At 38.6% G+C, this 27,861-nt stretch overlaps 1 protein-coding gene across 3 annotated transcripts in view; it reads right to left on the bottom strand.

Moving 5' to 3' along the window:
* Nucleotides 1-27,861, bottom strand: part of TBC1D4 (TBC1 domain family member 4) — a 106,596-nt gene that overhangs the window by 59,711 nt on the left and 19,024 nt on the right. Inside the window, exon 1 of one of the 3 annotated variants that reach the window (XM_068676219.1) lies at nt 20,766-20,798. The exons of the other annotated variants lie outside the window; for them this stretch is intronic. Coding sequence (XP_068532320.1) covers nt 20,766-20,783 — 18 coding nt within the window. The 5' untranslated portion in view covers nt 20,784-20,798. Of the gene's footprint in view, nt 1-20,765; nt 20,799-27,861 lie in introns of those variants that run through there. 3 annotated transcript variants of the gene reach the window in all.

The following is a 27,861-nucleotide window of genomic DNA, read 5'->3' on the forward strand; positions in this document are numbered from 1 at the left end:
GGACTGAAGTTTTTAGGTATGACTGCAGACCACAGAATTATAGTCTTTCAAGTAAAAAAAAAATCTCAAAAGTATTAAGGCTGAATGCTAAGTCACTTCCAGAAATCAGTCGCTGGTTTAAGTGGATAAATAGGTAAGTAGGAGGCTAATTTTAAAGGCAGAACTTCAAGGAGACACATTAGGTAATAACAGACATATGTCATGTAATAATATCCTGGTGTAATACTGAGTATTCTTAAGTGGCATGAAGGTGCAATACAGGATGTAAGAGATACAAGGCTTATTTCCAATGGCAAATATCTGATTACTGTAAGAGTTGGACACTGGTAAAGAAGAACAGGCAGCACTAGCATTTTGTTTGTTTGTTTTCTTGTACCTAATCAATATAGGTAGGAAATGAAGATCAAATTGAGGTGATGCAGCTGTAATAAATGTTGACTGTAACAAGTATTTTACCAGAAACAAAGGGTCATCTTGCAGGCAACTTTTTTTCCCCAAGAGCCCTGTGTTGTAAACATATAGGCACACCAATTGTCTGCTGTTGATTCCCAAGCGGTTAAAAATTGCTTATGATGTGCAAGCTTCACTAGTAGCCTCACCTTGATAAAACCTAAGGGATGCACACTTGCCACAAAGAAATTAGGATTCCCCCCATCCTTTAAGTTACATCTTGTTTCATAATCTGGAAATTTACAGTAAAGGAGCTGTCACTCCAAGAAAAATATATCTGTATAATTTTACCAATTTTATGAAATATTCTACTGTTTAATCCAGCAAGCAAAAAGCCATATGGATATTTGGGAGAATACATATATACTACACAAGGATTTAAAAAATATTTTTTGTTTGTTTTCTTTACAGCCTTATTTTCTCTATGCACCAGCTTCATAACGTAGAAGATTCTTTATATGGGGGGGAAAAAAAAAAAAAAGCTTTGGAAAACAGAGGAAAATACTTGATGGAGGAAGTAATCACCCACTGCTTTTTAATTACATTCCTTGAGATTTGTTTTTTCAAGGTTTTGATTTACCATGCTTTCCAGGGGGAATAAAAAGGACCTGCACCTATAGGAGCTGTCAAATCCCGAGACCTGATATTCTCATAAGAACAAAGTAAACGGTAGTTAAACTTTTACAAATCACTTGCTATGTTAAAATGTAAAAGAATACAGCACTTTGGATTCTGCGGTTCTCAGAGGAACCTAACTGGAAGCTGAAATCATGATTCATGCAGCTAACAGCTCAGTAGTACTGGCATAAGCAGTAAAAAAAAAAAAAATAATAAAATAAAGTAATTACTGACATAGTACTGGCCCTCTCAAAACAAGCGGAGTCTTTGAAATAGACCTGCTATTTCAAAGCTTGAAATTAGTGTTGGGGAAGAGGTGAAAGAGCCAGCAACACCAGCTGCTGAAAGCACAAACACACATCCTCGCTGTCATCTTTGGAATTTCCAGGCACCTATCAAAACCTCAGTGGATAAAAAGTGTGTGTGTGTCTTACACTGTGATTCCAGGGAGCACAATCAGAAAGCCTCCAATTGAGAGAACGAATGATATGTGTAGTGACAAGAGAACAAATGAAACCCCTGCCAGGTCGGAACCTGCCTCAACTGTTGGTCCTAAACATGCAGCCAACAAAGAGGAGATTCACCTGGAAACTGAGATGCTGAAGAGCTCCTCCAGTAATTTCTCAAGATATCACACCAAAAATGTTTGTCATTATAGCTGCATACAAATTAGACTGCAGACATTACTGTGTTTTGTTTTTGTTTGTTTGTTTGTTTGTTTTTACAGGGTTTACTTAGATGCTCATGCCCATAATAAGTATGAAAATAATTCCACTTGGTCATTTACAAAAAATCAAAGTTTTGCCAACCCAACTCTGCCCAGCACATTCACGGGTTTCATGTGCAGGATTTCTCTGAGCACAGGCGAAAAAGCATGGCCTGTGAAACTCTATCCAGCAGCTACTGTTAAACAACTGGCAAAAACGGAGTTTCAGAGCTATAAAGTCCATAGGTAATTTAAAGTATTTAGTGTCTACTAGACTGAAGAGGGGAGGGAGCTGCTCTAATACAAGATGTCCCTTCATCACTTTAAGAACAAAGCTTTATTTATATTATTTGACTGCTTATCTGAACACCACCCTACGTTATCTAGCAAAACACACACTGTTCTTTTGTGATAAAACACCCCGCACTGAGTTAACCTTGCATTTCCACCAGACCTTGAACACATTTACTGAAGCCCATTACAGGCACCGCAGGTAGCACAGAAACAGCAGATTTCAGGTTTACGTCCTCAGCCTGGATTTAATCAGCCACTTAACAAAGCCTCTGCATGCCCACAGATCTGAGAAGAGCAATCACTGAGAAGCTAAATGCTTTTAGATGGATGCTGCTTGCATAGTATATTAATACAAAGTTAATTAAATTAGGTATTGTGTTTAAATACTGTATGTACTTTGATAGCCAAGGGAGGATAGTCAAGATGACATGGGAGGACAAAACAAATGTGATGATAACAGGGACAGCCCTAAATGAAATGATAGATCCAATGCTTGATTGAAGTTTGCTTTTCCCCTTTCCTGAATAAGAATCACAGTCTGAATGCAAAGCCTTTGTGTTTTCCCCTGGAGAGATTTTTTCTCAACTTTCCCACTTTCCACCACTGCAACCCAGTGCCAGCAGAAATTAGAGCCATATAAGAGGACGTGCAAAGTTGGTAGGCAGCACTGAAAGAAACCCTTCATTCTGCATACAGGGAAAAGGGAGAAGTCAAAAAATAATAGAAAAAAGAAAAAGAGCTCAAGTTTACCTTTCCAAGTAGACACTTTTTGTTGTTCTTCCCTTTCCAGAAAGCCACACTGCAATTTAGGAGCCTATATGCCCCTCTCAGCTAATTAAAATATGGATTTTGGATGGAGCATCCCATGGCAAGGTGACTGCAGGGCTCCTCCATGAGGAGAGGCCTGGGCTGCCCCATGCCAGACACAGCCTATATGAGAAATGGCAAAAAAACACTGGATAAGACATGACTGAGGAAAAAAGGGGCAAGAAGCAGCCCTGCAAACACCCAGGTGAAAGAAAAAGGAGGGGATGAGCTGCTCCAGATGACAATGGAGATTCCCCTTTTGGGCTCAGGAGAGGGAGGGCATAGTGAGGCAGGCTTTTGACAGGAGCCCAAGGGCCCCCAGCCTTTTCCAAAGGACTGCAGCCATGGTGAGGCCCCACAGCGGAGCAGGGGCAAAGCACGAGGAGGAAGGAGAGGCAGAGAGGAACCGTTATGGACTGCCAACCACAACCCGCATTCCCCATCCCCCTGAACCGCTGGGAGCAGAGGGGAAGGCCAGGAATGAAGAAGTGAGGTGGTTTAATTCTTTTTTTTTTTTTTCCTTTCTTTCTCAACATCCAAATTGATTTCAGTTGGACAAAAAATGAATTTTCTCCAAGTCTGTTTTGCCCATGATGGTAAGTGATCTGCCTGTCTTTAGCTCAACCTATGAATTTTTCCATCCTATTTTCTCCCCATTTCCATTTGGGGGGGGTAGGTGTCCAGCTGCTGTGCTGGGCAAGGTTAACCCACACTTACTATTTCATTACTACCAATATACTGCTAAATATTCTTATTTCTTCTTCAAGCACAGCCTACTTTTTGGATTTAATCACAGTGTTACACAGCACAGCATGGATGACCAACACAGTAACAAATCCCTGAACTGTACGGACACTGCAGGTCCTACTGCGTGCCTTTGCTGCTAGCGACCCGCTGACAGACATATCACCAATGGGGGAGACTTCAAACTTTAAGCAGAAAATTATCTTGTGGCAAACACCAAATGCTGTCTCTACACCTGCAACTTAATCCTAGAGCTGTTCTCGTGCCTCAGGGAGCACGCCAGTTACAGGAGACTTTTGCACCCTAATCTTTGTGGTTTTACATCTGTAGCCACATTCAGCTGAGACACAGCCAGGAACTGGAGAGCAGGACTTTATTTTAATATGAGGTCAGCAAGGAAGGGAGCAAGAGACATCCACTGCACGCAAAGGTGCAGTAAATAAACCTTGTGGCACGCACAGTGGGCTTCAGAGCACTTGGCAAGGGAACAGAAGCGTGGCCGAGAGGCTACAATCCCCAGCCTTGTTTGTTCCTGTTGTTCTGCTCTCTTCTGAGAGCTCACTGAGGACCTTCTGCAAGTGCTTTTAGTTTTAAAAGCAGAAACTGAAAAAGTAGTCCTCATTATATTAAGAATGGCAAAAAGTGAACTTGTTCACTACATCATTCATTCTATTCCTGTGCAAGTTCATTTATTTGGCAGACCTGCCAAATAAGTTCACCACTAAAAGGTTACGGTTACAATACTGAACTTGTTAGTCTATCTGCTCGGAGGAAAAAGAACTTACTTTTCTGAAGCATTCAAGAAGGAGATGAAAAGTGGAAACCTCTGCTCTTTCCAGCAGTAATTACTATCCCACCCTGTCCCACCAGTGTTCCTCCATTATTGTAAAGATGCAGACTCTATCTAAGCTGTCTCCTTTCATGTCCATGTCCAGAAGAGTCCAGCTACACTGCATTCTAGAATCATTTCTAATAAGCAGGTCTCTGTGAAAGAACAGGGGGTCTTCCTCTCAAATTCAACTGCAGGATCAGAGTTTTAAATGCCTGCATAGGTTCATCTGCTCTGATGTACGTTGTAAGACCTCTATAATGTAATTGTAAAGCCTATGCTATAGAAAAAGAAAGAAAATATTTTTCTTACATGAGAATTATTATAACTTCTGTTAAAACATTTTCTGCATCTTTTTGTTGTTGTTGTTAACCAGAAGCAGCCTAGGTATAATGTCAAAACATTTTGGGAGTGTGTGGTGGTTTTTTTTTTGTTGTTTCTAAGTAAGTCACCTTTTCTCACCTAATCCCTGACAGCTGAAGGAGCCTGTTTGTTCTGTAGAAGAATGAGGGGGTTATATGTGCTTCAGTCCTACCTGTTTGACTAGGAAGCTAAAGAGGAAATGCTCTTCATTTACTTGCTAGCAGTGAAGGGGAGGAGCAATGAAACTTGTTTGCTCAAATGCTGCCCTTCCACTGATGTATCATTTAAGAAAAGAAAAAAAAAAAAAAAAAAAGACAAACACCACTCTGCTATGATGTTACATAAAAATGGAGTGCAACGATTTTGAAGGTCTTTTTACTTTAACTTTAAAAGCTTCTCCACTTTCATCTGACTTTTTTTGCCTTTAAATAAAGCCTAAGCTTTTCTTGCAGGCTATAGTGAACAAATTAAGTCTACATATTTTTTCTCCTTTGTTCCTCCTCTTTGCTCACAAAACTTAAACCAAAGAACAAAGTCCATCCGTCCCTAGAGAAGACAGAAGATAAAGCTTTCCCCCTCTATTTCACCTGTCATTCATATATTTAACTGCTTGCTAACATTTCCTTAAGCAGCCAAATTCAAGACAGCCTAAAATTGTTCAAACAATTTTAGTGGATGCCAGCAGCATCCACTTAGTATCTTTCCTAGCCTTTCTGAAGGCACTCATACTGACACCATTTTCCTATGCATTCAAGGAGTCAGATATGGTTTAGAAGATGCACCCCGCGCACTTCAGCAATGTAGAAAGGCCTCCATCAAACATTTTTTTTTTCCTCCTTGAAATACAGGATTGAGTCTTTATGTACTAAGCAACTGAAAATATTACAACCACGCAACTTCTACATGAACTTGGAGAACTAAGAGGAAAGCTAAGTGCTTTACACTGAATTCTGCCTGGAAACACTTCAAAGCAACAACAAAGCACTTTCAAGGATTTGGTAAGAATTGTGTAAAAGTGATATAAAAGCTCCAATTTTAAAAGCTCCAAGTCACACACGATTCATATTCAAATGTATTTTTAGGCATCAAGTTCTGTTTCTTCGTACTTCAGAAAGTGATATTCCAGATAGTCCATTCCCTAGTAAAGTCCAGTCATATTGCATAGCAGATAAGTAGCATGAAGAGTGAAATCTAGTTTATGTTTCATTGTTTTGTTTTGCTTCTAAATGAAATTACATCATCAGTTCCATCTCGCCTTCTCCATACTAATAAGCATCCAGAGCCCAAGTCTCCCACTAAATTTGACTTCTCGTTGCCCTAAGATCAATCATATGTTTGCCATGAGGTGGGGATTTTTAGGTTTTTTGCTTGCTTGTTTTTTTTGAGGAGAAGGGAGAGAAGGGAGGAAGAGAAAGTGAGCAAGTGGCTGTGTAATGCAGAGACTCCCACACAGAGAATTGTCAAGCATGTACTGAAGGCATCTGCTCTGCTCAGCTGGCCAATGCACATAGAAGTGTGCTCTAATCAAACATCAGCTGCAGCTGGCATAACACAGTTTCTTGTCCAGCAAGTAGCTGAGGACATAGGATAATATGGAAAACTACAGGACTAAAGAATAAAGAAAAAAATGAATCACTTTACATGAAATAAATTCTTATTGTGGATTTTATTTGCATGTTTTTTATTTCTGCTTTCATCTCACCAGATGATTTCACATTTGTTTTCTAGGAAATACTGAAGGCCTAACAGAATCTTCTGAGGTATCCAGCAGATTACAATACAATTTTCTTATCTCTTACAAGCAGAAGGAAGTGGATCAAAACGACGTAGTCCCTAACTCACAAAATGGCATGAGCATTTGTTTTGCAGCAATCTAGACTTGTTTCTTACTACGCAATGTTTTACAATTTCACACCAACACTAACATGGTGTTAGTCATTTCAGGCATGGTGAAGATCCCTTTGCTTCACAAGTGCAAGACCTCCTTTCCTACTCCTTCTTAGCCCCAAACACATTGCAGTATTTCATTGGTTACATTCCTAGTTCTCTACACTATTAACCCAAATAACTCAAAATGCTGATAAACCACATAGCCACTACATTATTGATCATCACCAATGCCATACCGATTTGCTACATTTAATATTGACCTGTTCATACTTACGCTTAGCAATATGTCATTCAACACTGTCTGCTGCTTAAGAATTTGCCTGCATTTTCTCACCTTCGATACTGCCTCTGAAGCCAAATTAGAGACTTAACATCTGGAGCTTGCCCCTCCAGTAAAGGCTTACACTGAAGAGCAACAAGACAGAGCCACATCCTCAGCAGGACAATGGTGAGTCCAACACAACTGTGTTAGTTTGTCTCATGGTGCTTGTCCACGGCTTCTACAAGTAAAGACTTCACGTTTTACAGATACACAAGAACTGTCCCTCATTTCCTTCCAGTGTTACACAACCCTTATGCACTCAAACCATTCTCAATTTTGGGTATAGGCAGCAAGTAGAGAGAATCTGTTTTTCTGTCATATTCATTTTCAATAAAAAGATGGACTCCAAATAGCACATAAGACACTGATGTAGTACCATGTTCAGCTAATCAGAGGTCTTCAAATCCAAGGCAGCCATGTAATACTTTAAAACTGTCTTTGGTCTCATATTTTAATGATAGTAAGCTAAAGAACTCATGAAGTAGTTCTGAGACTGTTGATCAAAACACAAATTTTCATGCTTTAGACAAGACTATTTATTACGAGTTATATTAAGTTACATATGAGACTGGATTAATAATTTAGGGGAAAGTAAATAAAAGATGGTGAGGAATATTATTATCATACCTTATTCATGTATAGTAATCTGATGAAGATGGAGCTTGAGTCTTTAGCTGTATCCCACCCTGTCATGCTGTCTCTTGCCCCTTAGTATCTTCCCATTTTTCTCCCAAAATAAGTTTTTCTGACTGAAGAATCTGAATTCACACTGCAGGCAGTGGAAACAGAGTTAGATAACAAAACACTTTTCAATCAAGCCTTGAGGTAGACATTTTGTCAGGCACGAGCACCCCAGACTCCATAGACTTAATTTACTAGGCTGCCACTGAAGTATAATGGCAACTTGAACATCTCAGTTAAGCACAGGTTTGCGTGCCTTTGGGTGAATAAATTCAGGACAGTGAAACAGCAATAATCCACTAACACTGAGCTTAATTTTTTATCACCTCTGCATAAACCAGCCCTAAGGTAGGGCCCCAAACCAGGCAAGAGTCCCTTTGAAGATAAAGACACTCAGCTTATCTTCTGCTGTTGTCTGGCATTTTTCAGTTTATTAATAAAATAAATAAATAAAATTCCAATCTGGTTTCCACTGAAGTCATTGGGAAGACTCGTTTTCAAATGAGCACCATACCAGAACCAAACTTACTGAATCTAATCTGTTATCTTGAGTAATATTGAACAGGTGAAAGCTTTTTTTTTTTTTGCCTTCATCCTGTTTAATTACTTACAACTCCTAGTTATTTTCCTAGTTATTTCCTATTACCTTTACATCTTTGCTTCATATAAATTAGGAATTAATTCCTATTTGTAAAAACCTCATTCCTTTTAAAGCAAATTCTTCATACACTACCATCCACCCACCCCCCAGTTGCACCATTTAACAAGTGAGTTAAGGCAACAGAGGCATTTCCTAATATCCACCTACTTAATTTTGAGAATTTATGTACTTTAATTTTGGTTTGTAGCCAGACTTTAGCCTTCTTCTCCAGGACAGATTTATATATAAATATATATATGCAAACTTTTTAATGTATATACATATATATGTTAGAAAGCCTTCAAATCTTCCCTTTACCTTGCACTATTATCCAGAAGGTTCTTAACCCTGTAGCATGGCTAAATGATCAACTGTCATTTGAGCTGCTAACGAACCAGCGGTACGATTTGTTATCAGCCAAATGATAAACATCAGAGAAGGCAGGGCTTTTCCTGCTACATTCTGCACACCTGACGGCGGCATTTCAAAGGTTTCCAACCACAGTCCCTGGTAATAAGCACACTCTAACAGGAAGAAGGCCACACATCTATACTGTAGCAGCTACAACAACCTTCTGCCCTACAGCCGTCCCCTGATGTACTCATTAAGAGTTCCCTTCTTAATGAGTAGGCCTGAGAAAAAGGCAGCAATCTGAGAGGGAGCAGTCTCCCTGCTACCAGCTCTGGATCCCTTTCAATTAAAATTTATGTTTAGCAAGATAAACCCAAGGGAGGCTTGAGCTAAGTTGCATCTAGCAAACCTGGGATCTTCAGGGAATCCCACCGCAAAGCTCCAGCGAGTTGCTGCGGGATCACCTCACGCACATTTATGGAACAATTTACCACACTTGGACAGGTCTGCGAAAAAACTCTCCCAGCTCCTCCCTTATATCTGGGAGTTTACAGCTTCCAAGAAATCCTTGCACAAGTTTAGACATTAATCAATGCATGCTTGATGACCCTTGCTTACAGAAAGCAACTAAACATATTTCAAAATCTCAGACTGAGATATATATTTCCTCTTGTGCAAATGGTGCTAGCTCCAAGTGGTTAACTTTGGCAATAACAATGATTATGAAAAAAAAAAATAAAGAAAAAAAATAAAGAAAGAAAAAGACATTTAAGGAGTTTGCTAAAGTTTCGTTCTAACAGATATCTTTATTGGACCAGCTTCACCAAAACCGTGCCGTGCATTGACAGTGGTCTAGAAAAGCATATGAACTTTCAGAAAATAATACAGGTTTCTACACAAGTAATCAACTTGAAAGTTTGGACAACGGCAGAGGCAAAACGCACAAGACCTGAAAAGTGATAATACTATCAAATACTCAAGAGTTTAGCAAAAGACAAACCCGTGTCAAATACATGTAGGTCTCCTCCAACTGATTCTGTTGGTCAATTTCTGTTTTTTGTTGTTGTTGTTTTGGTTTGGTTTTGTTTGTTTGTTTGTTTGTTTGTTTTGTTTTGTTTTGGCTTTGCTTTTACCTAAACAGAGTTGGGGGGTAAACAAAAATAAACATCTAGGTTCAAATTATACATGAAACTTAGTTTATATCCACTTGTTGGAAAGATCATCCTTGGCAATTTGACTTCTGACAGCAGAAAAATTTATGGAGGTGATCCAAACGAGGTCGGAGAGGGTCATCTGCACGTGATGACAATGAAGTAACCTGTAGAAGAGAACCCATTTGCTGGAAGTTGCACGGCACTGTGAAGGCAACACCTGAACATCTTCCAGTGCCATCACCTGGCAAACAAGGTATTGCTTAGAGTCCCATGAAACTCAGCTACAGTATACCAGTTGATTCCGTGGCCCAAGTACCATTGCTTAAGTATTTTATTAAATGTAACCTCTGTACTTAACTTCAACAGGATTTTTGCCCCCTTTTTTTCCTGTCCTGCACTTATGTAACTGAAAGATATTATCAATTCAACTACTACAGCTATGAAGACAGCTCAGTTGAAAAGGAGATATATCAATGTGTATCAATGAAGAACCTTACTTTTAAATAGGGAAAATGATTTTGGAGTTAAATCTCTATAAGATTTAGACCTTTCACGTGTCAGGATTTCAATAAATATTATGGCAGTAGTCAAATGACACTTTTAGGAAGTTCTGCAAAAATTAATAAGAGATTTTGTTCTCAGTGACAGAGGAAAGAACAGTAGCTAGCATTTTTCTCGTTCTTTGGGGAAAGCTGTACAAGCAGCAGTAAGAGCAGTTCTCTAATAAGAGCGAACTGATGCTCAGCAGGCCGAAGTTGTTTTTTATGATTTCTACTTAAAATGACCAGTAGAACAGGCTGAGAATACACCCAATCAACCACACCTCCTACAACAGAAAATTCCTTTACTTAAAAGCCAACTATTATACCACTAACTATTCCAAAAGACGCCAAGACTTGTTCCCAACCAACAGCTCTGCTACAACAACATTGCTGATACTGATACAGCGGCAGCTATGACACTACCTGGCAGCACATAACCACCTACCTGGACTTTGTTCTTGAACATGGTAATGAGTAAGGGAAAAATATCTTGCAGCACTATAAATTATTATTGCTACATCAGTGATTTGGTCTGGCAGTCTCTCCAAAACCATCAGCATAAGAAGAAGAGGTCTTGTGCACCAGGTAGACATGATGATAAAGGTATTTAACAGTGTCTTCAATTACAAAAATATAAACTAGCTGAATGCACCCAAATGAAAAGGGGTTTTCAGAGACAAGACAAGTTTATTCTTGCAGATGTAGCATCTGTTCTCATTGATAAGATTCAGGCTAGCAATTTACCTAAATATTAGCATTTGGAACAATAAAGTCGGAGCAATATGTCACCATTCAGTGGATCTTTTTAAAATCCTTTGGTATGAACCACAGATGCACCTAAGTACCTGAAAGGAAGCATGCAACCATTTAAAGGCAAGTAGTTTATGGAATAAGTGATGAAGGAAACGTTTGAGCCTCTCAAGAGACCCCATTAAAAAGTTTTATTAGAAGGTATGTTGGATGAGAAGTTTTGTTGTATATAAATTCCTAACAGAGAACTCCCTGTCTAACCCTGCCTCTGAATCAAATATATTACCAAAGAGGCTCATAATCTTAATGGAAGGGAGGCTTAAAATTTTTTTGAGTGCCTCAATGATCAAACAGAAATCAGAGCATACATCTTCAGAGCACAATTATCAAGCAACTGACATCTTTGCAGCTGATGACCAGCCAGGTTAGCCTACCAAAGTAAAACCCCAGTGTTTTTACACATGCTGTTTCTGCACAGCATATCCCATGGCTGGTTGCACTGACGTGCTTTCATCCTAGCTGAGGGTGGGAGGGAGACACTATATGGCTGCTATATTACTACTTTGAGAAAAGAACAGATATTGCAAAGTTACTGTAGAGCTGCCAGCACTTGAACAATTCTCCCTGTATCTTTCCTGCAAAGCAGACAGGTTTGAACAAGAGCTGGAATGTGTCTTGTGCCCTGACCTGTGCCTGTTTCAGGGCTGGTCTGAAGGTTTTCCACACCACTGGTGAGGTCTAATGAAAGAGAGCATGGGCTTAACAGAGATGTGCTGAAACGTGGCATTGAATTAGTTTACAAGGTCTTATGATCCTAGGTACCCAACCATGCACATTCAACAACAGGGCTGCCATCCAGCAGAACTCTTCCAGAGAATACTGTTATGTAAAGAGCAGGAAATAAGGGAAGTGCACTCTCCTGTCTTTAAGGAGATCTGGAAGTCTCATCCATCTTTCACTTTCATAAAATGACAATAGCAATGTACCTAAGAAAGTTTTACCTCCTTCAGTGTAACAAACTAGGTTGCTCTAACTAAAAACAGACTAGACATTGTCCTGTTCTTTCCTTAAATCTATTAGCTTCTCAACTGATTTTTGTCTTTTAAAGTCAAAAGGACCTCCACCTAAAGTTTTAATTAAAACTATTTGCCTTAGGAAGTTGTTTTGCTGTTTGTAAAACATGGTTTGTAGTTGAACAACCTGGGGAGGACTACAAGAGGGAAGAAACTATTCTGTGCTTTAGTTCCCCTTACTAGGAAGAAACAGAAGGGATATATCCTGCATCTTCCTTTTCCTTAAAACCTACGCATGCGCCAAATCAGAAGCTAGCATCACCAAACACTAGAAAAGCCTGATCTGATTACAGAAAAGAAATATACCATGCAATTTTAACTGTCGGTCATTCAATAGGGGAATTCAAATTCATAGTGTTGGGATTTATCAGTCAGATGTTCCCTACATGTAACTCCCTTTGGGGTGGGGAGAGGAAAAACACATCTTTTAAAGATTACATTTTACATGTACAGTGTAACTCAATACCACACACAGAGTGAACAGAATGATGCACACCAGCCTGAAACCACTGTTTCACCAACAAAAATTCCCTTCCAGGTCCAGAACACTGCCAACATTTTGGGGTTTTGTTACACAACTGCAAGAACCATTTCAGCTCCTGCTGTTTGCAGATTTTCTCTGCTAACAATTGTTAAAGACTGTTTTTCCTACTGTGTTATGGAACAATGGGAATGATAAATGTACCCAAGAGCAATATTTGAGTCCAAGATTATTGATATCAAGTGTTGGTGTTTGGCATGAGATAAACTAAGCTCTGCTACATGATGGACCCCTCTGCCAAAACCCTAACCTCATTTTCCATAGGGGAAAAAAAACAAAACCAAACCTCTGTACAAGTAAAAATATTGTTAGGAAAGTTATCCAGTTTAAAAGGTACAGCTAGTCCCACTATTTCTTAGGCATTGACAGTAAAATCTACACAGCTAAGCCCAGGCATGTTTGATCTGCTGTTCAGAATGGAGCACCATAAAGATCTTGGCTTTGCACATAACGTGTCTCTTCCAGGACAGGGCTGTAACACCAACAGTCACTAGTGCGCCTTGGCCCACTTTCTTTTTAATCAAGGATGTTTGTTTATTCAGCCATTCCAAACTGGGTGAAAGTAGGGTTTTGCTTTGGTAAACTTCGATCACTGTCAGCTCTCCCCTGGGAATCATTGTTCATGACGGCATAATTTGCTTATCTTAGTATTTCAGTATTTTCTCCTATTTGTACCGAACATCCTTTATATCAAAAGGTACACATACCACTGTTATTTGAAACACTTCAAAGCTTTGCCATTTAAAAGCAGCTGCTAAGCAGATACCCAGCTGCAGCTTACCCCTATAAGCAGCAGCTTCAGGCGCCTCTTTCATACAGTGCTGGACGTGTCTCATGAGCTCTGCACTCCCAGGCTCAGGTGTGTGAGACGGACAGGATGCACCTTAGAGCAGTGGCATGAGGATGTTGCAGCAGGAGAGGATGCAGGATTGGAGCTGTGTTTTAGGAGGATGCTCAGTGGTAAGGTGAGAGACAAGGACAGCAGGAATGAATTACCATCATTCTACATAAGTGATATATATACAACTGCTGCATTCATGATAAAGGCAAATTCCCAAGGAGTGATATTTAGTAATACTACATACAAGTAGCTTCTCAAAAGCTGATGCAAAGCATGAGGTGCACAAGTGCAGAATGTGTTTCAGCTAAGGTAACCATTTATCAAAAATGATAAACTTTTGAAGTAGCATAATCAGAGGTTGAAACCATTCTGTAAAACTTAAGTGTTATAAGAACCAAATTACATCTAAAGCATTTACTTGTATGTGACTACATGCAAATCCAGTGCTTTGGTAAGCTATAGCAATAAAAAGGGGAACATGTGGAAGTTTGGCACAATATGCACATTGCTTAAGGCACTCTGAACAACACAAAGGAACAGACAAAATTGTTTGAAATGGAAACACTTGAAAAAAAAATTATCTCCTGCCTTACTAGGCATACAATCCTTGTGAGTCAATTGAAAGACACCATGAGTTGATACAGGATTATAAAAAATGAGGAAATTGGACTTTTTCTTCGTAAAGTCTTATAATATAGCTTCAAGTCTGTAGAAGTGACATAGAAGTGACATGAAAAGATTACTCTTTAAACACATTGCTGCCGAGACACAAGAGACTATTTTCCAGACTAGTTCAACCCTTCCTGCATTAATAATACTTCTCTCTCCCTTAGCAACTCTGGCATTGTTCTAATGCACATAGTACAAGTACCTTACAGCAAATCGTGCTGCAGAACCTCTTAAACCGTATGCCTGTGAATGGAATTAAGAGGAAATTCTTATTTCTTTAAGTGGAAATTGCTGGAAGAATGTAAATTGTTCATCAGCAAGGTCAATGGAACAGACAGAGCTTAGGTTAAGATGCCTACTCCTTAGAAATGTGGTGGCTGTAATTGTGGTGTATCCAATTGCACATAGCAGAAGCACATGTCAAGTGTGCCTCTGTCTGTGTAGACATTGTGTGGAGTGGCATGAGCCAGTTTTGCTGTTCAGAGAAATCAACTCGAGAAATAAGCAACAGGGAAAGTCATGTTATTTGTAAGCGTAGCAAAGAAAAGGACGCAAAGATGTCTATCTTGTAAGTGATATACTACATATTTTATTGAATTATTCTCCTCAGCCTCCATTACAACCCCATTTTCCCTATCCACATCTGCAGCTCATAACCAATTGTAGCTTACATCAATATTTGCATAACAGACTCATAAGCCTCAGCTTGAATTCAATATTTGACCTTGTTACTCCCGTAGCACGCTGAGCCTCACTTCCCTACATGCTTTGATAAACCAGAGAAGTCATAGTACCAGGACACCACAGCAGAAAATCCCTTAAAAACATCATAAATACCAGCTGCGTACCAAAATTATTAGAGAGCAATTTAGTTGAAAAAACTCTGGAGATCTCATGAATAATTTGCATTTGCTGTAATTTCATGATTTGTGATGCACACATTCCCTCTTGCAGGCTATGAAAACCATGCATCAGGGAACCAACATTGAACAGGAGAGCATCAGCACAGGCAGCAACCAAATCCCACAGTTGTACGTAAGGATATTTTGTGACTCTATAGTTTGAAACTTCTTTTTAGTCTGGCAAAGAAGTGATTTCATTAGTAATATTAAACTGCAGTGTGAAATTTCACACATTCTGCCAGAAAAAGATTACCATGTTTTTAATCATGACACTTTTAAATCAGCAGGCAATTTGACAGCCCTATTGTGGAAACATTTCCTGATACTATTAGTAAAATAATTCTGGCTCTGAAATTCAGACTCTAGGTTTTTCTCATTAATTAAATACAAAGGCAGTGAAACCCAAGATTCATATAAGCTTTCAATCATTAATCAAAAGAAGTGTTGGCAAACTCCTTATCTGAGACAAAAAATCACCCAAGTAATTTACAGCACAGAACTTTTCTCATACTCCTGCATAATACAGGAAATAGGTACAACTTAAAGAAAGTGTTTGTACCCATTTATACAAGTAAAATGAATTACCTGTTTCTGAAGATGTGTTTTGCTAAGCGAACATTGATTCACAAATATTCCATTTTGCATTAATAAGAACATTTTCTTTATGTCCTACTTCATGCACAAAACAAAAAGAAATGAGTCATAGAAATGAATGCTGAAACACCCACGTTCATCACAGACCAAGATGGTCCAGCATGACCTATTCAGTCACTGGAGGAGCTCCTTTATCAAGGAACTACTTCTTCATTAGCAAGATTATTTCATTTACACTGTTGTGTAGACTCAGTTGCTGTTAGATGTGACCAGCTCTATTAGTTCCCAACAGTCAACTCCACGTGAAGTTCTCTGCAAGCACTCTGAAGCTTTGCTGTACTGTGATTAATTCAAACACGTGCTCCTCACACTACCTGTCAAGTGGCTACAATTGCCTTTAAGTTCCTCTACAGAGTTCATTCAGTAACTTGACCTAAGCTTTGGAAACAGAGACAACCTTTAGAGGAAAAATCTTTTACAGAAGACTTTTGACACTGTACTGCTACTCTCCAAAACACACAAGGAGGATGTGGCAGGCCATCATACAGCTGAAATAACTCCACCTGAATCCCAACACTTTTATTTTTATTTTTTTAAATCAGGCATGACTGGGAAAACACTATGAATACTATGAGTTTAATAATGAAGTGTTTTCAGTTTTCCCTCTCCAAATGCAATAATGAATTTCTACCAATTCTACCTCTTGAGAAGATAACTTCTTTTTTCACAGTTCATTCTAAGCAAAAACTGCCCAAGTCACGACAACCAGAGTGATCCAGGTAAACTAGCCCCTCTAAAACAGTGTTAATGCCTTGGAAGACACTGTTCACTATCTTTTGGTCACTAATCTCCTGCACCTGTAGTAGATACCAGCTGACTGAAAGCACCCTCTGGACACGCATTTCTTGACTGTGAGCATCACCATCTCTTTCCTGAATGGGTACTTGATGAATTTAACATGGCAAAACACGTTTTTGACAAATATGAAAGACACTGAAGGGAGGGCTGTGCATCACTGTGGGTAATTACCCGGCCAAGTGTTTTGCTGATGCTTTTAGAATCATCGAATATCCTGAGTTGGAAGGGACCCACAAAGATCATCAACTCCAACTCCTGGCTCCACAGAAGGCCACTCAAAAAAATCTAAACATATGTCTGAGAGCATCATCCAAACGCTTATTGAACTCTGGCAGGCTCAGTGCTGTGACCACTGCCTTGGGGAGCCTGTCCCAGTGCCTGACCACCCTCTGGGTGAAGAACTACCCCCCTGCCTGACCCTCAGGTCCTGTCGCTGTCCCCAGAGAGCAGAGCTCAGCGCCTGCCCCTCCGTTCCCCTCGTGAGGGAGCTGCAGGCCGCCATGAGGGGCTGAGCAAACCCAGGAACCTCATATGTCTTCCCCTCCAGCACTTTCACCATCTTTGTGGCCCTCCTTTGGGCACTCTCTAATAGCTTTATGTCCTTTCTCATATTGTGACACCTAAAACTGTACAGAGTACTTGAGGTGAAGCCACCAAAATAAATTTGTTTGAAAATACTCTTTGATACCCTTCAATCTGCCACTTTCTTCCAATTCCAGTTCAAAGCCTCATCCCTGCTCACCCAAGTTGTGCATACAGACTCACACCCAGGTGTCCTGTTGGCTCTCAGTCTTACCCAGTTGTTTTCCTCAAACATGAGGCATATCCTTAAGCAAAGGATAATCTGCTGCATGGCCCCTTTTACAATAAGGGACAACAGTAAGATTGGATCAGATTTGACTCTTTTTCCCCTAGTATCACAGCACTAACCTTCAACTGTACCACTTCACCCTCTATCACCCCTTATCCTCCCTTTACGTTTGAAGGGCTCTGAACCACATGAAGCACCTACCTACCCTTGGAGGCCCTATGCCTACTCTACAAGAAACCCAGACTGAAGCCCAAGATGCGGGGCAGCATGGACACTGCCCATATGCTCCAGATGGAGCTAGCCAGGCAGGCTCAGAGGGCTCTGATCTGTTTGGTGCTGGAGTCAAGAACCACTTCCCAGAGCAGGTGGCTTTAGCAGGATGTATGACAAATCAAAGAAGCTCTTCAAGGACAGTATCGTCTCTTTATTTATGCTTGCACAGCACCCACTGCAATGCAGCATTGAGTCTAGCTGTTCAGCTGTGCAAGAGAGACCTCAACTGTTAATGCTATCAGCTTCCCTGTAATTAGATTAAACCTGTCACTCAAAGCTGTACTTCGCACAAAACACTATCACATCCAGCAAGGCACATGCTGTTCACAATGTCATTACCCTCTAAGAATGTTAAAACCTGTGATAGATTCACGTGCTTTTCAGCATCAATACATTTAATGGTTATTTCTTAGGCAGTTTTGTTCTCCAGGAACAGCAGGACCCCACAGTAACACACCGAGTTCAATGGGAGTTCATCACATATCTAAGCTCTGCTCCTATCTGAACTCTGAAACACTGCTTTGAAGAACTAATGCATCCCATACCACTGATGGAGACATTACTTCATGAAGGTAGCACTTTATGAAATACAGGGCACAGTGATAGGATTTTTCAGGTTAATCTCCTATGCATACCTCAATTTGAAATCCCAGCAATAATGACTGAGAGTACCAGCTCTTTGGATGCAGGAAGGTAACAGACTGATCAATATAATTCAGAGCACTAAGCTTATGTCTCTGCACTACAGTGGAGCTTTTCCTTGGTTTCAGCTTTTGTCCTCCCCCAGACTAGGAGAATATCAAAACTAAAGGACCCCATTTCTATTCCCCAGCCTGCTGACTGGGATGGTGGTCAGAAATAACTTTTAACAAATCTGTTACATTTACAGAGCATTACAACATCAACAGTTATTGCACTATTAGGCCTTTTGGACAAGGTTCAAGTTTTTGTGGACCTCTGAATTGAGAGAAGGATTTCTATTCTATATTTTCACTTTATAATCACAGGGAATCTTAAAATATGAGTTTAGACTCCTCCTTAAACCAGATATATTTGGGATATGCAACCCACTGCACAAAGCTATCCTACTTGTCTTTATCTTCTCCATCTTCATAAACCTCTGCAGTAGTAGCTCCACAGCACTGGTGTCTCAGTTCTGCCAGATACATCAACGCTACGCTCCGCACCAAGCACCTAGTAATCTCTGTGTTTAGGTAATGTGTAAATATGAATGTATAAAGAGACCTGCATGCTATGACTTCTGCTCTTTTTTTTTTTTTCCTCACCTCACCAAAGCTTTTATGGAATACAAAATGCACCCAAGAATAAAGCATGTCTCACCAACATAGCTATTCTAGTCAAAGTTTTCTATTGAATGATATTTTTTTCCGAATTGCTTTCCAAAGAAACTATTCCAGAATACATTGCAAGTCCAACCCACACAGCAAGCTGTTCTGAAGAACCAGTTCTGCCATCGTATCCTAAACAGTTTTACTATGTAGGCAATACCATGGAAGTCTGGTAACAAGCATGAATTGAAAAACAAAGACAAATAGAGAAAAATGAGAAATAATAATCTTATGAGTAGAGTAGAATTTGCATTGGAAAACAGGAGCTCTAATGCAGCATACCATCTGCTACAGACAATCTCCGTGACTTTAGGAAAGGGATTTTATTTATTTATTTATTGTAGCTTCAGTCCCTTGCTGCAACAGTAATGATTTAGATAGAAAACCATAAGCATGAAATACTGATATTTATAATTTGTTTTTCACAATAGCTTTTGTTTTAACAATAAATAAATAAATAAAATAATATAGCTACCTATACATAAAGGAAAAAATCTGATTTCATAAAGCAAAAGACTACACAAATAGCACTAAGAGATGCATTGCACTGAAGCATTATCAACAGTAAATAACTTGGAGGGCAGGAGAAAGAAATAAGGCATTGTACAAGTCGGCTCTGCAGGCATTCTAATAAACTATATGAAATCTTAAAGTAGGATATTTACATAAATAAAACAGCTACTAAAATCAAGCAATTTCTTTGATTTCCTTCATTGTCTTTCACCACTTTATACAACATATACTAAACTATAACATGAAAGAAAATTAAACACAAAAAAAAACAACCCTTATGTCTACAAAAGCTGTTCATTTGTATCTACTAATATACTGGAAGGCACTACAAATTTCCATTTGAATAACACATAAACAGTAAATAGCTGAATTCCCTTTCCTAGAAGTACAGTCATATTAACTTAGTCTAACACATACTCTCATTTTCCTCAGAAATGCTGGCAACTGGTGGAGGTGGAGCCAAGATGGAGATGGGGCCTTATCTAATATGATCAGTTTCAAATTTGTCTTTTCTGCATCTAGGCAAGAGGAGTAGCATTTGATTGCTTCACTATATCAAGAAGTACCCAACTGCAAATGATTTAGCATTCTAGGTTCTTGCCCTGCAATTTATTTCTACATCTCCTTCTATATATTGTTCTACTGAGGCCTTGAAACCTCAAGCCAAAAAAATAAAATAACAAACCCCTTTGCAATCATGATATTCCTTGTTTTGAACAATCTTAAAAGCTATCTCAAATACACTCTGCACTGCTAATGATAAAGTATGAACATTCAGCTGACAGGTATTTACTTTGCAAGGACTTAACTGCTTTTCAGCCGTAGAAGCAACCATGTGTAGGAGCTGTATATAAAATACATTTCTCGCCACTGATCCATGTTCATGTCAGTAGATGTCTGTACAGCCAGGCTGTATATCTCAAGTCTCAGCTGATTTTCCTTAAAATGCATACTTTCTTGGTGATAAGAAAACACCCCAATAATCCAAATAATGCTTGGGTAAAAATTGCAGTTACATTTTGGGTACTTAATGACTTTGTAATGACTTTTAATGTCTTTTTAATACAACTCTCTCCCCACCCCCACCCTACCTCCCCAGTTGGTAGTTCTGCTAACTCAACCTAAAATTCAATAAATCAAGATGGCTTTTCTGGGGAGAAGGAGTACTTTTTTATTAACAAATAAAATCTAGAAATATACCTCTGCCTTCAGCTGCATTGTGTTTTCCTATAATTAATTGCAAGTCGTGCCTGGAGTTTCATCAGAACAACCAAGGGCAGAACCCGCAGGCTGAATGCCGGCAGCCTTGCTGCACTGAGGCAGAACAGCCCTAGCACTGCTTGCGCTGCACTGACACCTGAATTAGAAACATGGGAACATGCCTCGTTAATGGCAAAACACACAAGGGTTTGACTGCACACGAGGAACAAGTCAGCTGATGAAGGTGTTAATTTTCTCAGTCATTGCCTCCTGAAGCAAAACCTATGGCAAAGTTTCCATCATGGCCAGCTAATTGCTAATCAGCTGCTTTGAATATTCATCGATTATGAGTTGAAGCCCTAAGTTAATTTAAAGTACACCAATTATTTTCATTTTGTGCTGCTATCCAAGATCTGCTTAATAGGATCTTTAACTTGTGGTGAGAAAAGGCACTAGGGGAATTAGAACAAAAAAGAGAGTACCTGTGCCTAGGCCCTTGCAGTGCTCTGCTGCTGCACCTGCATCAAATGGCTGGGATACCAGAAAGCCACACCAGCAAAAGCAGGAAGACTGCAGATACGCTAAAATGATATACTGTTCAGAAAAATAAGCTGGGATGGAAGATGCTTAAGCATTTAGATTTTTTTTTTTTAAACTATGTATTGTATATATCCTACACACATATGAGAACGTGAACTAATGCAGTAAAATAAACCACTCTATAAGCCACTCTAAAAGCTTTACGTCAGCATTGCTTGTAAATAGGTGTCTGGATTTCTCTTACTCTGCTGCTTTTTTTGTGGCATCACAATGAATACATCAACGGATATACAAACTCAAGACATGAACAGCTCAGGAGCTGTTCTCCCCTCTTGAGCTGTTCCAGCGCTTGCTGGCATTTGCTGCTGCCATTCCTCCAGCCATCCTGCAGCACTGGCTTTTTCTCCCTTCAATTCTGTCTCTCCCTGAGAAACACTCAAATTTATTTTAAAATAAAAACAATATAATGGACATCATTCAATCTTACATTTTTCTCTCCTCAAAGAAACATTTTCTTGTGTTTTGGGGGTTGTTTTGCATGGCAACTAGCAAAATGTGCACTTCTGTAATGTGCCATAACTTAGTTATGGCTAAGGAATTGCATTACAAAACTAGTTAACTAATCTGTGAATTCTTCTCGGTACTTACTAATCTAATAGGATAAAAGCTTTTCAGATCATGGAGACTAAGAACACAGTTGCAGGCATAAAAAGGGGAGAAGCTTTCAAGTAGACTTAATTTACAACTCATAAAACATAATAATCTCCAAATCCAGATTTTCACCAAACGTGCATACCTGCTAGAGTTTTTTCTAACCACACGGCCATAAAACTTACTGTTGAAATGAATCCTGCCTAACTGTCAGCTATGGCATAATTTATCTGATATACTATTTTTTTTCCATGAAAGCACAGCACTATGTTATTGCTTAAAAGCATCATATGTCATCTGGTAACTGTATTCCAACTGGAACTTAAATTGCAATATAATTAAATATAGACGCAGACAAAGTATAAATATCTTCAACTCAATGACTATAGCAGAAGCGTCTTCACAGTTTATCTCTATTTCGTATGATGTCAGTTTTAAAAATTTCAAGCCACCTTCCAATGTATTTAGCTGATGTGTTGTCTTTAGCGAGTTTGTGAATGTTTCTGACAGGCCTTGAACAAATTAAAGTTAAGCAACTGAGAGCAGCAGTCCAACAAATATATATAAAACTTTGGAGGAAGTCTTAAATAACTGACACCCTTTCCCTTCAATCAAAACATGATATCTTAAATTACACACAAACTGAAAGACCACAACCAACAGCCTGCACACGGTTAGAAATATTAGGAACACAGAAGGGCAACCCTGCAGGCCGCCTTGCACTGGAAGGGAAGGGAGTCCAGTGATGCTAATTAAACCTTTTCTTCCCTTCCCAAGGTGAAGACACCACATCTCCAAAGGCATTTCTCTTGCAAAATCCTGACCAATACTTCCAAGTCTTCCAATGGAGAAGCAACGTATCGGTTGTGCTAACAAGATATTTAAATAAAGGTAGAAATAGCATGTAATGTAATATATGCTTACTGTGGTTTTCTCATCTTGGACAGGGAAAATGCTCCAAGGATTGCTGTTACCAAGTACCTCCTACTCCAATTTGTTTCTGCAAACTAATTTTTCATTGTGCTACTATCATCTAAATGGTGAGAGAAAAGGTAGCCTTGGAAGAGCCTGTATCATTTGTCCAGGAGGATGAAAAAAATCACCAAAATAATCAAAACTTCATAATTTAAATGGCTGTTGTGTGCAAGAAAAAGCAAATCTTACAATTCTGGACTAACATGAAAACCCCTCTAACATATGTGAATGAGCAAGGTGACTTTCAATGAGTTCAAAGGGATTTTAAGAGTACAACTGACAAGCTTTGATTCCCCTTCTAAGAGTTAGCAGCTTATTTTGACTGTGAAAGAACCTGCAACCTGTAATAGCTAAGCATGAGCAAAGATACTGAGAGCTTGAGCAAATTTGAGAAGTTAGCATATGTGCCACTTCTGAATTGTCACATACTACAACTGGCCAAAGAAAGGTTCAGCAAACTTAAGCTCTCCTGCATCATGTTTTCCATTACCATAATTAATCTTTTCATTTTGGCTACAAAGTTAGTGGATTCTCAGTCCTTTGGCATGTATGAAAATATTGAAAAGTATTTGAAAATCTTATGATCAGACGTTCAAAGTTGTATTTAGAGAAAACCCTTCAGAACACATTGCTCACTCTTTTATTTACCTCCTCACTGCTTTTTATTGGTTTACATTCTATTATCATATTTTATGTCAAATATAAACTTTGATTTGTAACCCTAATTCATGTAAACTGCAAAATATGAATTAATGTTCCAAAGTGAAAAACAATTTTATTTCTCAGCCTACACACGTTATAGATGTCATAGATGCTCATTACCGTCAATGTTTCCTTAGATTTCAGTGGTGTTGTTTCATTTTGTTTTGTTTTTCCTTAAAAATTGGATGCCTGAATTCACATACATGAATATAGTAAAACTTTTTGTCTTACTGTATTTTTCCTGTTCAATCTTTTCAATTTTTATTTAGACATTCTTGAAATTTTCAAAGTCCAAGAAGCAATATCATCCCTTTTTGAGACATTACTGGTAGAACAAGCTATTATGTATACATAATCTCATAGTGTTTTGCTTTTTATCCTAGACCACTCATACTACAGTTACTACTTCACAGTGAGTAACCTACATATGTACTAAAACTCATTATTTCTATATGTTAGCTTAAAATAGTCTAAAATGAAGTGTACAACCTGCAATGAAAAACAGGAGTGCACATTTCAGACCTTAAGGCATCAACTTCCAAATGAAAAGCATCACTAATGGTGGGTTTGCTTGTTTCTTTTTTTGTTTCTTTTTTTTTTTTAAAGTACCTCTGGGGCAAGTTTATGCTTTCTCTAATAAGCATTTGCAAGTTCAATTAGCTTAATATTTTTTTAAGATTAAACGTTACGTTTCACAGAAGTGTTTTGGTGTTCCTACCAAAGACTTGAGGTGCCATGCTACCAACCTTGAAACAATGTGAATTTATAATATGTGCAACATTTTTTTTTTAAATTGGTTGTAACATATGAGTGAAGGAAATGCATGTCAGGAATTCTCATGCTCTGACTCATTACTCTTGAGACAGGACTGGGGACTGGTGTTTGGGGGACCAGCATCACAGATTTGGGACGTGACTTGGATCCTTCCACACTGGGAATCTGGGAGTGGCTGCCTGCCAAACAGCTGCTTCCAAAACCAGGCAGAAAGTAGATGAAAAATCTTCTGGTAAGAAAGCAGGTCCAATTTCTGAGGAAAAGGGATTTATTTTGGTATGCCTCATTTCCAAAGACAGATTCCCTTTTCTGTAATATACAACAAATGGCTAAGATATGGCAATAATAAACCTACAATGTGGGTTCATTCTATAACCTTATGCCATGGACAGAAGAAAACAGATTCATGAGCTGAAAAACATTCCTGGCTTTCCCGTAATACAAATACCAACTAAGAGCCTAGTTTATTTTCTGACACCGAAAAGCAACAACTATGTATTTTTCCTCATATAGACATATCTCTGTCATCCATATTTTATTTGAAAAGCAGAATAGACTAATTTGTGCAGTTTATTTGTGCAAGACAGAGCAATTTTGCTCAGCTTACACTAAAGCTATACAAAACTTGCACTGAGCAACAAAAATAGACTGATGTTCTTCTGGATATGTAAGGCAACCATGGAAATTTCCTTCCTGTTGTGGTTTGAGTAAAACACTATGCTAGTAACTGTTGAACGCTCAACTGTTCCTATCACATAGTCTATTCCTAAGGTTTCTAAACCTCTTTGTGTCATTAACCGTCTTTAAAGAAAATCACTCTGGAGGAATCTTAATGAATGAAATGTCTCTTCTCTTCATATACCACAGTTTTGGTGCGTATATGAACATAGAAAAATTCAGAAATGAGACTCATTAAATTTTTGACCCAAGTCAGTGGAAAAATCGTTGTGAAAGGGTGAGGATATGGTGCTTTGCAGCTTTGCAGTGTAGGATGTCATTTGGATGCAAAGAAAAAAAAAGTCATTAACAACAGATGTCAAGTAAATGAGCTGGTTCTGCTTAATTTTAAAATAAAGTATATGGGCCATTATACTGAACTTTATTTATGTGTCCATAATGTCCCAAATTCAGCCTCTATAAACTGATTTTTTCAAATTCAGAAATGCCCATTAGTGATTAAAAAATTGTTGCAGTTTTTCTATTATAATCTGAGAATAAAGGGAAACTAAGCAGTCAGTATCAGTAAATACAGCAGAAAAATGAAGAATGTGCCCAAATTGTATCTGTATTTACATGTAATATAGGCATTAAAATCTAGGTGTGAAGAAATCATAGAAATCTGTCTCAAAATAGTCAATATCTGTCTCAAAAGGATATTGGAGAATTTTACATTTAGTTTCAGATAAATAGAGGTCTTCTATAAAAGCTTCTATTAATTTCTGACAGAGAACCGTATTTGCCCTTAATACATGTTAACAGCCTAGAAAGTAGTTACTATATATTTAGACCAGTTACTAAGTGGTAGGCTATTAAAAGGTGTCCTCTATAATTAAATTCAGTAAATGAGTAATCATTTCCTTTTTAAAATTATATTTGATAAACATGCATTTATTAGGAACTATAGTTTAAAAATTAGACCAGTTACTTTCAATGAGGAATAGACCAGTATAACCAGTATCTCAAATTCAAACGTAGCCAAGAGAAGTTTTTACAGACTATAACAGAAAGGGTAATACAATCTTTAGTGAAGAAGCATGACTGAAGTCATTTAAGCTGTGAAATTAATTTTAATACTATTGGAAGACTTATTTCTTGAAAATAAAATTACTTTTACTGGACTGAATAGGGAATTCATTAACTCTAGTACCTCCTACCACCTTTAACATAGCAGATCTGCTGTTTTGAAATATTATGGAAATAGACTAGATTTTCATCCTTTCCATAAAATCAAGGGAATTTATATAATGCTCTTGGATTGAGATGCTTGTGGCTAAGCCATGCTATTACCTCTTAGTTTTACTCTGACCTGAAAAGCAGCTTCTGAGAAATCTCTTGTTTCAGTAGCAGGCTCAGTGATGGACAACACATATATGGGCTTTGCCAGTTCACCAGACAGCATACAATATATAACTCCATCATTCTGCCTTTACTGTCTACTCTTAAGGCGAAAGGGATGGCCTCAGCTCTGGTGATGTTCACTTCTTTGTAGTCTTCATACTGCCACATCAGGAAGATGCTCTTTCACCTGGCATTAGTTCAGAAACAAGATTAGGAGACAGCAGGTGAAAAGATCAGATAACTGCATCACCATCTTCTGTCCTTCCTGAAGGTGATCTCACAAAGAAACCTCTGGTTTTAGAGGCTCTTGTACCACCAAAGATTTGAGTTCCTCCCTAGTTGCTCTTGCTGGTCTGTCAATCCACCCAGAGAGGACCTATGGCACTCCAGTGCTTAAAACACCACGCTTCCTTTTTTGTTTAAAACACATCAGAAAGCACAGCTTTCTTCTTGTAAAAAATTAACTGAAACAGTAGTTCTAAATAGATGAATATCTGTAGCACTATAAATCTCAGCATTTGAGAAGCCAGGCACTAATACCCACATAACAAAACCAGTCATCCTCCAAATTTGTGGTCATTAAAGTGCAATGCCCTGGTAAGTTCAAAGGAACTCCACTATTTTTAAGAACAATTTCTGTTTTCCACTTGCTAGTCTCAAAACACATTTGTGCATTTCAGTATTAAGCTGTCTTTTAAGTGAAAAAAAGTGGAAAATTTGTCTCCAGACAAACTCACACTTCAGGAGTAACCCTGCCATATCTAACAAGGGTCAATAAAGCATGAGCATAGACCTCCTTACCACATTTGAAAAAATACACCTAATATTGGCTTGAACTGCTGCTCTGCTTTTCTCCTATGAGAAACCTGGGCTCTGACAAGAGGTAAATTACTTATCTTCTGATGTGTTCAACTCTTTCCGTAGATCCACCTGAGGTTTAGCATCCAGATTTTAGAATGAGCTGGAACTCTAACCCTAGCTATTTAGCTTGTGTCCATAGGATGGACAGTCTTCTCTGAAAGAGCAGAGCTTTCAATTGATTTTACTGGTCAGCAGAATTTCAAATATTGGTTTATCATTCTATATGATGGACTTGTAAGTACCACCCAGGGAAATATGGGGCTTTTTGCTAATGAGTATTTTGGTATTAGAGATGGAAATATTTGTCTAATGTTCAAAGTAATAATGGGAAACAGTGGGTCTTTAATTTCTCCTACTCCCTTTCACAATGCTCTCTCTTCTGCTATAACCTCAATCACAAAATGGAAACATTCACTATGTTAATCTGAATATGTTTTCAACATACATAATCGCTCATTTCCACATACTCATGTCTGAGACTAAATAAATTCATAACACATATCCCACCCCCTACTCATATTTTTGGTAAAATTCT

This window comes from Anas acuta, chromosome 1 (assembly GCF_963932015.1).
Source record: "Anas acuta chromosome 1, bAnaAcu1.1, whole genome shotgun sequence".
Taxonomy (NCBI): domain Eukaryota; kingdom Metazoa; phylum Chordata; class Aves; order Anseriformes; family Anatidae; genus Anas; species Anas acuta.